A 13776-nucleotide genomic window follows, 5' to 3' on the forward strand; every position below is an offset into this window, starting at 1 on the left:
TACCAGCCTCAGCGGGTTCGCTTCCTGTTCTCCCAGGTCCCCCGCTCCCTGGTCCACCTGCCTCCGGCTCACATCCTCCCCCCCGCAGTTCTCCCTGCCTTCCCCACCGCTGACCATGCCGGCGGCAAAGGAAACAGCCCGTGCACTTGCCCAAGCTGAGCGTGGGAGTGAGACGTGGGTGTGGCCAGGCCAAGCCCAAGCCCACAGCTCTACCTTTTAACATTAAGCCTTTATTTACAATGTCTGGGCTGAGAAGGACTATACACCACGCACATGTCCTGGCCCACAGCGGGGCTGGGGGGTCCCCAGTCAGCAGCCCCGCTGTCCTCACCCTCCTGTCTGCCCGTGACCAGCCCACGGGCACCTGGGCTTCCCTGGGACAGTCACGGAAACCAGGGCTGTGGCGAGGCCCTGGCAGTGGGGCCAGTGTGCAAATCCTTGTGGGACCCCGGCCAGGCTGAGCCCCAGGCTGTGCAGAGCACGCTGGGGGTGTAGGCCGAATAGGGTGTGGGGGTGAGGGTGTGGGGCTCTCTGGGGAGGGAGCCTGGGCCCAGTGACAGGAGAGTTCAGGAGGCTGCATGCCCAGGGCATGGGGTTCGGGAGCCCGGGGCTCAGCCCCCTTGCCCCCACCCCGAGCAGCGGGAGGAGGCAGACGTGGGGGGGTTCGGTGTTACTGAGTTCACCCACTCAGCTGCTTGCCGTCTCAAACCACGTCAGCACCGTCTGCTTGTTCTCTGCCACCCATTTGATATTAGCTGCGGTCTTCTCCAGGGCCTGCTCCAGCGCCCGTGTGCCCGACCCAAAGCCCACGCCAGCATTGTCCGCCTTGAACTGCTCCAGCTGCCGAGAGAGAGCGGGCCCGAGAGTGAGCGCGGGCGGCAGCAGGACAGCACCCACCTCTGCACCGCGGTGCCCTCCGGCGGCCCTGGCACCCACCCGGGCACCTCAGACCTGGGCAGGGGGCTGCGCAGCCCCAGACGCCCGCGGGGCCAGAGGGGTGGACTCAGGAGGAGCAGGGAAGCAGCTTGGCCACGCAGGGCGGGAGCCAGGATGTGAACCCAAGGGACAGGCATTCGGCCCATGGAGCTGGGCCTAGGGGTGCTTAGGTAACACACGAGGTTTCCTGCAGCACCAATTCCTCGGCTGCGGCCCCGCCAACGGGCAGGGGGCATGTGCGTCTGGAGGTAGCGGGGCGCTGGCGTCCCTGGGGCTGTCATCACAGCTGGACCTCTCCCTAGATCTGCCCTGGCTTGCCCCCAAGTGACGGGGGCTTGATGGACTCACCCTCCCGGCAGGGAGGCAGGACCCCTCTGTTGCAGGGTGGCCAGGCAAGGAGCTCCGGCCTGGCGGCTGAGCCACAGTAATGGAGAGGGGCTGCAAAGCTCCGACAACCCCACACAAAATGGTGCCGGCCCCAGCACTCGGGCGGCTCACAGCCCACCTGGGCCAGGCCCCGGGGACAGGCTGCGGGGAGCCAGGGCCAGGCCCTGGGGGGGGGGCTAGAGCAGACCTGTCGGGGCTCTCCCTTCCCAAGGGGCCGCGCCCCCCAGCGCACCGACAGGCCTGGGACGGGCCTCACCTGCTTCAGCTCGAAGTCAGAGGCAAAGCGCTGCGTCACCGCCTGGATCAGGCTCGAGAAGGAGAAGGAGCCCCCGCCGTACCTGCAGAGGGGAGGGTGGGGTGAGCAGGCGGGCGTGGGGCAGGTGCCTTCCTCCCACAGGGGCAGCATCCCAGAAACAGCCACCCCGGGGCCATGTCTCTGCCAGGGCTCAGCAGAGGGAAGAGCTTCAGGGCATGGGGGCAGGGAGCACCCCCTGCCCTTCGCCAGGAGCCACAGGAGCCCGGGATGGCACGAAGGGCACAGAACGTGCGGGGAGAGACTGAGAGCCCCCCCCATTCCCCCTCTCCCCTTGCTCCTCCCCCTCCCCCAGCCAGGCTCCCCATTGACCCCCATTCCCCATCCCCCCTTGCTCCTCCCCCTCCCCCAGCCAGGCTCCCCATTGCCCACCCACATTCCCCATCCCCCCTTACTTGTCCCATCCCCCTTGCTCCCCTACCCCCCCATCCCCCGTAGCTTCTCCACTCCCTATTGCCCCCCCATTCCCCCTTGCTTGTTCCATCCCCCTACCCCCCATCCCCTATAGCTCCCCCACTCCCCCTTGCTTCCCCACATTCCCCAGCCCCCCTCCCGCTCCCCCGGGCTGCCCCTCCATGGTACTCACTGCGTGAAAAGGGTCTTCCAGTTGCCCCGGATGAAGTCCCAGGCCAGGCTCTGCCCCACCACGTTACTGGCGATGCTGTTGATGGTGGAGGTGGCATCCTGCTTCCGGATTTTGGTGGGATCCAGGGCGTACTGCAGATACCTGGGGAGGGGGCAGGCAGGGCTGGTACACGCAGGGCCGCCAACCGCTGCAGGCAACCCCAGGCCCTTCTCCTTCCCCGTGCCCATGGCAGCCTGGACCCTCCCCATCCCCACGCCCACAGGCCCCCATTCCCCAAGGGCAGCTGTGTGCCCTTCCCCCCCCGCCACCTTCTCAAGATCCAAGGCTCCTTGCTGCAGGCCAGGGCCGAGCGCAGCTTGTCGGCTTCGGCCACCACGGTGGCGTTTTTAAACATCTGCCAGAGGAAGTCCCAGTCTGCCTCGCTGCCCATCTGTATGGCGCTGCAGTAGATGGAGGAGCGCAGGTTCGGGGGGATCCTGGGGGGGGAACATGCCTGTCATGGGGGCCGTGCCGGGGAAACTCAGGCACCGGGCCCCACTCAGCAGAGCCCTGGCGCAGACCATGGGGAGAGGCTCCCACGGAGGAGTGCTGGGGGGCGACCCCCACCTGGAGAGAGCGGGCCCGTGAGTAGGGCTAGCATCTCACTAGGACACCAAGGACCCAGGCAGCGCCGGGGAGCTGGGTATTTACCAGCTGGAACTAGGCAAATTCTGCCTGAGCTCCCTCAATGGCCTGCCCCAGCCCCCCATCCCAGAGGGCTCCATGGCCTGGTCCAGCCCAGCCCCCCATCCCAGGGGGTTCCATGGCCCAGTCCAGCCCAGCCCCCCATCCCAGGGGGCTCCATGGCCCGGTCCAGCCCAGCCCCCCATCCCAGGGGTACCACGCCCCGGTCCGGTCCAGCCCAGCCCCCCATCCCAGAGGCCACAGGGAAGGGCTCACGTGTTGTTGCTGGGGTTTTGCTTCCACTGGTTGAAGAAGGCAGTGGCCAGCTGGCTGCACTCAGGGACCTTATAGGAACAGGCCGTGCTGATGGCGTTGATCTCGCTGTACCTGAGTGGGGAGAGGAGCCGTGTCAGCGGCTGGACCCGGCGAAGGGGCCCTAGGGGGCAGGGAGACCAGGCAGAATGACCGTGACAGAGGCAGGCGCCCACCGGCCCATCACCAGCCCGGCCCAGGAGGCGTCTCTCCGGCTGCCCCATCTGCCAGGCGCAGCACGGGCTGGGTGGGGGTCACCTCACTCGGAGGCTGTGAGCAGTGGGCACTCTCGGGGACAGTGCTGGCCTGGGTGAACCCGGGGCCGTTCCCACCGGGCACCGCGTGGCAGCTGCTTCTGCTTCTTCCCCAGCGGGTGCCGCTGCCCAGCTCAGCCATCCCACCAGTGTGGAGGGGACGCCCTGTCTCTCGGGTCCTGTGGGGCAGAGGGAGGAAGAGCGGGAGGAGAGGCGGGGTCTGGAAGAGTGGCATATGCCCATAACACAGGGCCACCCAACCGGCCCCAGCGTGCCCGCACTCTGGGAGCCATGCCCAGCGCCCCCTTGGCTGAGGGGTGGGGCAAGGAAGGGGGGACCCGAGAGGTAGCAGTGGTCACGGGAGGAGCAGTTCTCCAGGCCGTGGGGGCGCCGGGGGCGCAGGGCCAGCCCTGTGGCTGGCCAGAGGACACGCCGCGCTGGGACTCACTGCGCCATCAAGCCTTCCGGGAGACTGGTCCAGTTGGAGGTGATGTTTCCAAAGTACTGGAACAAGGGGATCACCTGCTGCTGGATGTATTTCTGGGGGAGGACGGGCAGGGTGAGCGCTGCTTGCCAGAAGGGTCAGTAGCTCTGAGCCTTCCCCCACCACGCCCCAATCACCCAGCGCGCCCACGGCTCCTGCCACCTCCATTCCCTCACCCCATGCCCTTCCCCGAGCAGCTCCCACCCTCTGGGGCCTGCCTCGGCATCTCTCTGGCTCGCAGGGGGTGATTTGCAGAGCCCACCCTATGCCCTGCCTTTGTGCCAGGCCCACAGCTGAACTGATCCCAGCACAGGCGGGGATGGCAGAGCGCCCATCCGAGCACCATCCGGCCATGCTGCCCACAATCCACCGCACCCAAGGCAGGTGGGGGCTCACCTGCATGGGGCCATACACCTCGCTGCGGTCAAACATCAGGCGGAAGTAGGCCAGGTTGTCGAGGGCCGCGCTCCAGGGCAGGTACTCCCGCTCCTCCTTCAGGTAGGTGGTGGTTTTCAGAGCCAGCGTGATGTCGATGTGTTTAGCCCTAAACAGCCAATTGCAGTGCTCACGTCCTCCTGTCACAGCACCAGATGTGCTGGCATTTCCGTGCCCTCTGCGCCCTCCCTGCCCGGCAATGGACCCCGCCCCCTCCCATCCCCGCCCCCCAGCAGTGGACTCCCCCGTCCCCGCCTGGCTGTCCCCTCGCATCCCCCCCCAGCAATAGAACCCCTCCCCTTCCTCCAGAGCAATGGACCCCCACCCATTCCCGCCTGGCCACCGCCTCCCATCCCACCCCCCAGCAATTAAACCTCTCCCCACCCCCTGCCTGGCAATGAACCCCACCCCCTCCCATCCCCTTCGGCAATGGACCCCCCCATCTCCACCTGGCTGCCTCCTCCCATTCCCCCCAGCAATGGACCCCTCCCCATCCCCTGTTGCTAATACCCCACAGACTGACCCCCTGCTTGCCTGCCAGCAGAGTGGCCAGTCCATCCCGAAGAGCCCCTGCAGGGCCTGCTCAGTTACTCCCCCTCCCCCGCCTGCCCCCTGGATGTTTGCTGCCCCACGCACAGGGGCCAGCCTGGCCTGGCGAGGAGGACGTGCAGCCCAGCTCCCCACAGAAGCCCCCATCCGGACGGTCCCCTCACCCCCTTGCACCAGGGCACGGCAGTGAGAGACCCAGGGGGCCAGGCGGGACAGAGCCTGGCGCAGGCTGGCTGTGTACCTGGGGTAGGTGCTACGCCTCAGATGTTCAGCAGCCCAGTCCCCTGCCCGTGGGCCTGCCGGGACGCCAGCGCCCAGCCTCTGCCGGCCCCTCGTCCCCCGCTGCAGCAGGGACCAGACAACGGTGGGGCGGGGGGGAGATTCCCGGCCTGCCCAGCCCAGAGAGGGGGAACCGGAGGGTGTGGGGGCCTCCCTCTCGCTGCCTGAAGGGGGGTGCGGGGACAGACTCCTCCCTGGCCTGCCAGCCGCGCTCCGGCGCCGTGGGCAGAGGACGCCGCCGTGGGGCTGGGGGAGGAGGCCAGAGGCTGGTTGTCACCCCGTGGCGGCCCAGCGGCTTGGGCGACTCACCTGGCCAGGTTAAAGGCATCGTCAATGAGCTGGGCTCGGTTTATCACCGGGATGACCTGGAAAAGTGCAAACACGATTACCAGGGGCAGGAGCAGACCGGGTCGGAGAGAAGAGCCTTGGAATGGGCGACTCAGCTTGGGCTGGCTGTGGGGTCCCTGGCCCAGCTTGGGGCTCGACCACCCCACGGCAGGGGCCTGGTCCCCTGGGCTGAGAGTGCTGGTGCGGGGGCAGAGGCTGGGCTTTCGGGTACCTCGTAATTGGTGACCAGCTGGCTCAGCAGCTTGTTCCAGTTCTCCTGGTCATAGTTCACCCGGAAATACCCCGTCACGTTGATGTTGAGCAGGAGCCAGTTGGAGGCACCAGCCACCACAAACGATGAGCTGGTGGCTGAGAAAGGAAAAGGAAGCACGTTAGTGGGGCCCATCCCTTCAAGTCTACAGCAGAGAGTGCCTGAGCCTAGAACCCTCCAGGGGCCACCCCCTAGAACCCCCCCCGGAGCCCCTCCAGAGACTGCCCCCTAGAACCCCCCACTGAGCCCCTCTGGGGGCTGCTCCCTGATAAAGACTCTTCCCCTGCAGACCTGTCTGGGCTGAAGAGGGGGTAGTGACACCCCCAGTAACCGCACTGAAATCTCCCCAGGGCACTGACCATGGCACTGGCATAGCAAACCTGGCAACTGCTAGCACCATATCCTGGTCCTGCAGCAACACCGGTTCCCTGGGACACGGCCAGGGACCAGCAAGTACCTGAGGTCTCGGTGAGCCAGTACATCTGTTCTGTCCCATCCTGCTGCTTCATCCAAGTGACAGGGACTATCCAGGTGTAGCTGCAGACAGACAGACAGACAGACAGACACTGGGATCTTCTCCTGCTCTTCCTTACTCTGCCTGGTTCTGCCCCCGGCAGAGTCCCAGCTCCCCAGTGCAAGGGATCACCCCCCCGGTGATCACTGCTGCCTCACCCAAATCACACCCTCACCCTCACCCCTCAAAGGGGTGACGCCCCACGGGGAGGTCCCTGCAAGGAGCACGGAGGAACGGGGCTGGCCTCGGGCCTCAGCCTCTCGGAGGCAGAAGGCCCATGGGGCTCCAGGGGACCCAGCACCGCAAGGTCTCAGTTCTCTCAGCTCTACCTGGGGGTGCCGCAGTGCAGCCCTGGCCACGATCCCGCAGAGGGCCCCCTCCGAGAGGCACAGCCATGGGGCTCTGTGGTGGCAGGGGAGGGGCTCACGCCCCACCGTGCTTAGGACAGCCAGCCTCTCCAGTGTGGGACCTCAGAGGGGAAAAAGGGCCACTCGATCACTCACTTGAACGCCGAGGGCCGCTCGACAACGGATTCGGTGTCCAGTAAGAAGTGTTTCTGGCTAATGGAGCCAACTTTCGTGTCCACGGTCACCATGGGGAAGCCCATCTGCAGTGTCCAGCGATCCATGATGCCTTTGATGGTGGTGGGGAGCTGAATGTTGTCTTCAACCACCACCTGTGCAGGGGGCAGGAAGGGGCTATTGGCTGCTGTTCTCGGTGGATCGGCTCCCGCAGAGGCTAGGACCCGGCTCCATCCCCACCCCCTGCCCTTCTACAGGGCACCTTTGGGGGAAGAGAGAAGTGCCCAGAGCTGGGTGTTTGGGAAGGTTCGGTTGAACCCCCACAGCAGCTTCATGCGCTGTGACAGGGACACTCCCCGCCACGGCCTGTCTAGAGCTCTGGCAGTCACTGGCGGCATCACGCCAACCTCCCCCAGCAACGAGGACTCCGTTCACCAGCTCTGGAAAGAACGGTATCGTACGGTTGTCCCGGCCGGCCTCAGCAGGGTTCCCTGGCGCTGTTCGCATGAGCCGGGCGCAAGAGCTGGCAGGATCAGGCGCTCTCTGGGGCAGGGGCCATGCCATTCTCTGTGTTCGTGCAGCACGGGCGAGGCAAGACAAGCGCCAATCAGGCCCCTGCCAGGGAGCGGCACCGATTCCTGTCCTGTGCCCAGCGGAGCCGTGCGCCAAGCCTGCCCACGTGCCTGCTGGGGCCCAGGCATGCAGCCAGCACTGTGCCCTGTGTGGGAGCATGTCGTGCAAATGGAGGCAGAGAGAAGGTGGCTGCGGGACCTTAATTTCAGTTGCATCACGGCTGGGTGGGCCCCAGCCCCCCGTCCCTGACAGTAACGGGCTTCTTACAGGAAAGTGCCACTAAGTGTCATGCAACAGAACCCCGGCCCCAGCCCCTGGCCATGCTCCTCCAGCTGGTGGGAGGAGCTTCGCACCTTTTGCAAATGATCCCACAGATCGTCGTAGACCGTGTTTCCGTAGCTGAAGGCTTGGAGGTAGGACTGTGAAAACACAGGGAAAGGGAAGGTTGGTCAGGTGGGATTCACCCAAGAGTTCTGAAGGAACTCAAGGGTGAAATTGCAGGACTACTAACTGTCGTCTTTAACCCATCATTTAAATCAGCTTCTGCACCACATGACTGGAGGAGAGCTCATGTGACACCAATTTTTAAAAAGGGCTCCAGAGGTGACCCCGGCAATTACAGGCCGGTAAGCCTGACCTCAGTACCGGGCAAACTGGTTGAAACTCTAGTAAAGAACAAAATTGTCAGACACATTGATGAAAGTAACTGTCACAGAGTGTGGGGGAGTCCAGGCCCTGCACCCCTCTTCCAGGGATCCACTGAGACTCTCAGCCAGCCAGTAAAACAGAAGGTTTATTGGACAACAGGAACACAGTCCAAAACAGAGCTTGTGGGTACAACCAGGACCCCTCAGTCAAGTCCTTCTGGGGGAGCAGGGAGCTTAGACCCCAGCCCTGGGGTTCCCTGTGTTCCTCCACCCAGCCCCAAACTGAAAAACTAACCCCCACTAGCAGGTTCCCTGCTGCAGCCTCTGTCCACATTCCTGGGCAGAGGTGTCACCTCCCCCTCCTGGCTCAGGTGACAGGCTCTCAGGTCTCCCATCCCCAGGGCACATTCCCAGGTCAACACTCCCCCCTCCCTGCTGAGTCACATCCTCACATCTCTCCCCCCTTCGAGACTGAACTGAGCGGGGTCACGCTGACCAGTGACCAGGGGAAGTTCGGGGCCCCCTCTCCGGGACAGCGCATCCGCTATCAGGTTGGCCCTTCTCTTCACGTGGACCACATCCATGTCGTAATCCTGCAGGAGCAGGCTCCATCTCAGGAGTTTGGCGTTGGCTCCTTTCATCTGGAGCAGCCAGGTGAGGGGAGAGTGGTCGGTGTAGACGGTGAAGTGTCGCCCGAAGAGATAGGGCTCTAGTTTCTTGAGGGCCCACACCATGGCCAGGCACTCCTTCTCGATGGCCGCGTAGTGTTGCTCCCGGGGTAGCAGCTTCTTGCTCAGGTACACGATGGGGTGTCTCTCCCCCTTTTCATCCTCCTGCATTAACACTGCCCCCAGTCCCGTGTCGGAGGCGTCGGTGAACACCACAAAGGGCTTGTCAAAGTCTGGGTTTGCCAGAACTGGGCCACTGACCAGAGCCTCCTTCAGCGCCCGGAAAGCCACCTGGCACTGCTCGGTCCAGACCACCTTGTCTGGCTTCCCCTTCTTGCATAGCTCAGTGATGGGGGTGGCGATGGCGCGAAAGTGGGGCACAAGTCTTCGGTAGTATCCTGCCATCCCAATAAAGGCTTGGACCTGCTTTTTGGTGTGGGGAGCGGGCCAGTCTCTGATCACCTCCACCTTGGCTGGTTCTGGCTTTAGGCAGCCGCTCCCCACCCGATGGCCCAGGTAAGATACTTCCGCCATCCCCACCTTGCACTTCTCCGCTTTTACAGTCAGCCCAGCCCCCTGGAGTCGGTCCAGCACTTGTCTAACCTGGGACACGTGGTCCTCCCAGGTCTGGCTAAAGACACAGATGTCATCAATATACGCCACGGCAAAACTCTCCATCCCCCTCAGGAGCTGGTCCACTAGGCGCTGGAAGGTGGCCGGCGCTCCTTTGAGGCCAAAAGGCAGGGTCAGGAACTCATAGAGTCCCAGAGGGGTGATAAAGGCGATTTCAGCCGGGCATCTGCATCCAGCGGCACTTGCCAGTAGCCCTTTGTAAGGTCCATGGTGGTAAGGTACCGAGCTCCTCCCAGCTTGTCTAGGAGCTTGTCAGGCCTGGGCATGGGGTAGGCATCAGATACTGTGCTGGCATTGAGCTTCCGATAGTCCACACAGAACCGGACCGACCCGTCCTTTTTGGGGACCAGCACCACCGGCGAGGCCCAAGGGCTGGCAGATGGCTGGATCACCCCCAAAGCCAGCATGTCTCGGACCTCTCTTTCCAGTTCCTGAGCAGTTTTCCCTGTGACTCGGAAGGGGGAGCATCATACCGGCGGGTGCGACCCTGTCTGCACCCGGTGGACAGTCAGATTAGTGCGTCCAGGCTGGTTGGTCCAGGCTGGTTGGATTAGTGCGTCCAGGCTGGAAAACAGCTGTTGGTACGGATGCAGCACCTCCCTGACCTCAGCTTGCTGGGCAGGGGTTAGCTGATCCGAGAGGGGAATTGTTTCCAGGGGGGAACCAGCTCTGGTCCCAGGGAATAGATCTACTAAAGGGTCATCTCCCTGCTCCTCCCACTGTCCACACACGGCCAACACCACATTCCCCCTGGCATAATATGGCTTCATCATATTCACATGGTACTCCCGGCGGTGGTGCGCCCGGTTCAACAGCTCCACCACATAGTTTACCTCACTGAGCTGCGTGACAACCTTGAAAGGGCCCTCCCAGGCGGCCTGTAGTTTATTCTTTGTCACTGGGATGAGAACCATCACCTGATCCCCGGTGACGTAGGCACGGGCCCGCGCTGTGCGGTCATACCAGACCTTCTGCTTCCTCTGGGCTCTGGCCAGATTCTCCCTGGCCAGGCCCATGAGTTCAGCCAGTCTCTCTCGGCAGGTCAGGACATACTCCACCACTGACTCTCCATCGGGAGTGGCCTTCCCCTCCCACTCGTCTCTCATCAGGTCCAGGGGGCCCCTCACCCTCCTGCCATATAACAGTTCGAAAGGCGAAAATCCGGTCGACTCCTGGGGCACCTCCCTGTACGCGAACAGCAGGTGAGGTAAGTATTTGTCCCAATCCTGCGGGTGCTGGTTCATAAAGGTTTTCAGCATCATCTTTAGCGTCCCGTTAAACCTCTCCACCAGCCCGTTGGACTGGGGGTGATAAGCTGAGGCCCAGTCGTGCCGGACCCCACATTTCTCCCACAAGCACCGGAGCAGGGCCGACATGAAGTTGGAGCCTTGGTCTGTCAAGACTTCCTTGGGGAACCCCACTCAGCTGAAAATGGTCAGGAGCGCATCGGCCACGGTGTCTGCTTCAATGGAAGCTAAGGGCACTGCCTCGGGGTAGCGGGTGGCAAAATCTACCATCCCCAGAATGTATTTCTTCCCCGACCGGGTCGTCTTGCTGAGGGGCCCCACGATGTCCATGGCCACCTTCTGGAAAGGCTCCTCTATGATGGGCAAAGGTCTCAAAGCCGCTTTCCCCTTGTCCCGGGCCTTCCCCACCCTCTGACAGGGGTCACAGGATCGGCAATACTGCCGGACCGTGGTAAAGACCCCAGGCCAGTAAAAGTTCTGTAGCAACCTCTGCCGGGTGCGCCGGATTCCCTGGTGCCCTGCGAGGGGGATGTCATGGGCCAGGGACAGGAGCCTGCGGCGATACTTCTGGGGGACCACCAGCTGCCTCCTGATCCCACAGGACTCTACTTCCCCTGGGGGAGCCCATTCTCGGTACAGGAACCCCTTCTCCCACAGGAACCTCTCCTGGCAGCCTCTCCTCATGGTCCGTCCCACACTGAGGTCGGCCAGGTCCCTGAGCTTCCGCAAGGAGGGATCTTTCCTCAACTCGGCCTGGAACTCAGCGGCTGGGGAAAGGATGGGGCCCGGTTCCCCCTCAGTGGCCGGGTCTGAGGCCTCCGCCTCTCTGAGCCGTGCCCCTCGGCGCTCCCTCCCCACCAGGGTAGGGTCCTGCGCCTCCGGTGTGGCACCCTCCCCGAGGTCAGGGCGCAGTGCTCCTCGCTGCTCTGGCTACGGGTCACAACCAGGGCGGTCTGGGGGTTGCTTGGCCAGTCCTCTAGGTCCCCCCCCATCAAAACTTCAGTGGGCAAATGGTGGTCTACCCCCACATCCTTGGGGCCCTCCTTGGCCCCCCATTTCAGGTGTACCCTTGCCACGGGCACCTTAAATGGGGTCCCGCCCACCCCTGTCAGGGTCAGGTAGGTGTTGGGCACCACCCGATCTGGGGCCACCACCTCAGGCCAGGCCAGCGTCACCTCCGCGCCCGTATCCCAGTATCCATTGACCTTCCTCCCATCCACCTCCAGGGGAACAAGGCACTCTCTCCGGAGGGACAGCCCCACGCCCACCCTGTAAACTGAGCACCCTGAGTCCAGAGCCTCCAGCCCTCTGGTGGAGCTGGCCTGGGGTACTCTTCCCTCCTGAGCAGGTGGTAAACTGGTAGCCCCCCTTGCCTGGGCCGTCTGCCCCTCGTCCAGCTGGGTCCCTACCCAGTTAACCCTGGGTAGGTTGGGTCTGCTCAGTCTGTCGCTGAGCCCGGGGCACTGGGACCGTACGTGGCCTCTCTGGCCACAGTGATAGCAGCTCAGGTCACGTTGGTCCCCTCGGGCAGGTCGGAGGGGCCCGACGCTAGGCGTTCCCCATGGGAGGGGGTTCTCCCTATTTCCCCGCTGGGAGGCCCCCTGGTGACTCTCTCTCTGCATCGGGGGGGGCCTGTTCTTTTGGGACTCCTCCCGGCTACCCCCTGACCGACTGTTCACAAACTCGTCGGCCAGCTGCCCTGCGTGCTGGGGGTTCTCGAGCTTTTTGTCCACCAGCCACAGCCTCAGGTCGGAAGGGCACTGTTCATACAGTTGCTCCAGTACGATTAGGTCCAGCAGGTCCTCTTTAGCTCGGGCCCCAGCTGTCCACTTGCGGGCATACCCCTGCATCCGGTTGGCCAGTTGTAGGTAGGTGACCTCAGGCGTTTTACGCTGACTCCAGATCCTTCTCTGGTACATCTTGGGGGTCAGCCCAAACTCACGGAGCAGGGCCTGTTTGAACAGTTCATAGTCCCCTGCCTCCGCCCCGTCATCCGGCTGTACACCTCCACGGCTTTGGGGTCCAGTAAGGGGGTGAGAAACTGGAGCCTGTCTGCAGGGTCAACCCTGTGCATCTCGCAGGCATTCTCAAAGGCCGTCAGGAAGCTATCTATGTCCTCCCCCTCCTTCCGCTGGGCCAGGAAGCACTTATCCAAGTTCCTTGCAGTCTTGGGTCCCCCCGCACTCACCACAGCTGGGGCCCCACTGCTCCTCAGCCTGGCCAGCTCCAGTTCAAGCTGTCTTTTTTTCTCCTTCTCCTGACGTTCCCGCTCCTTCTCCTCCTGCTCATGTTGACGTTGTTTTTCATGATCCTCCAGCTCCCTCATTTTCATCTCCCTCTCCCATTCCAGCCGCATCTGCTCCAGGGATGGGGAGCTCCGCTGGGAGGATCCCCTGCTGGCTGCCAGGGTCAGGGTGCCCTCGGTATTCGCCGGGCTTCCCCCAACCCCTCCCCCAGGCCTAGGTAGGAAGGGTCTCGGGGTGTCCTCGGCAGCTGTCTGACCCCTCCCAGCCCGGTCAGGCCCCAGGGCCCATGCTGCGTCTGCCGGGCGGCTCCCCTCAGGGACAGGGATCGGGTCATCCAAGCGATCCCTCTCCTCCAACTGGGCAATCAGCTGTTCCTTGATGGACCTCCCGATGCGCAGCCCCCTCTGGCTGCACAGCTCCACCAGGTCGCTCTTAAGGCGTTTAGCGTACATCTCCCTGCTGGCCACTCGCAGGCCGGGCAGCTTTCTACGGTTTCCAGGAAAAACCCCTTGTCTGCCAGTCCTTCTTGAGGTCACCACCTCTTTGCGAGGGTCGAGCGGCAGACTCCTCCGCCCCTGGGACCGCTCGCTGCAATTCCCCGGGGGACTCTTTCCTGCGAAAGTCCTTCTCTCTGGTCACACACTCCCAGGGGTTAACCGCCCCCTGAAACCGTCTCTCTCTGAATCTTCAGCACGCCTGGTCCCCGTCAATCCCCCTTCGTTTTACTGCTCCCCAGTCACTTACTGCAGGAAGCGCCGTTCACGGGGTGCAGTAGATCCCACCGCTGCCACCAGTTGTCACGGAGTGTGGGGGAGTCCAGGCCCTGCACCCCTCTTCCTGGGATCCACTGAGACTCTCAGCCAGCCAGTAAAACAGAAGGTTTATTGGACAACAGGAACACAGTCCACAACAGAGCTTGTGGGTACACCCA

At 63.5% G+C, this 13776-nt stretch overlaps 1 protein-coding gene across 4 annotated transcripts in view; it reads right to left on the bottom strand.

Annotated features, from left to right (window-relative positions):
* Positions 1-210: 210 nt before the first annotated feature.
* The window catches only part of ANPEP (alanyl aminopeptidase, membrane), a 41577-nt gene continuing 28011 nt past the window's right edge, over positions 211-13776 (bottom strand). For all 4 annotated transcript variants that reach the window (XM_084642487.1, XM_084642484.1, XM_084642486.1 and 1 more), the window contains exons 10-21: positions 7758-7823; positions 6814-6986; positions 6254-6333; positions 5758-5894; positions 5508-5563; positions 4332-4479; positions 3900-3991; positions 3162-3272; positions 2531-2698; positions 2223-2363; positions 1580-1661; positions 211-840 (exon numbers count right to left, since the gene is read on the bottom strand). In XM_084642487.1, the coding sequence (XP_084498613.1) occupies positions 688-840; positions 1580-1661; positions 2223-2363; positions 2531-2698; positions 3162-3272; positions 3900-3991; positions 4332-4479; positions 5508-5563; positions 5758-5894; positions 6254-6333; positions 6814-6986; positions 7758-7823 (1407 nt within the window). In that variant the 3' untranslated portion in view covers positions 211-687. The remainder of the gene's footprint in view (positions 841-1579; positions 1662-2222; positions 2364-2530; positions 2699-3161; positions 3273-3899; positions 3992-4331; positions 4480-5507; positions 5564-5757; positions 5895-6253; positions 6334-6813; positions 6987-7757; positions 7824-13776) is intronic.

This window comes from Lepidochelys olivacea (assembly GCF_965140295.1).
Source record: "Lepidochelys olivacea isolate rLepOli2 genome assembly, chromosome: 10".
NCBI lineage: Eukaryota > Metazoa > Chordata > Testudines > Cheloniidae > Lepidochelys > Lepidochelys olivacea.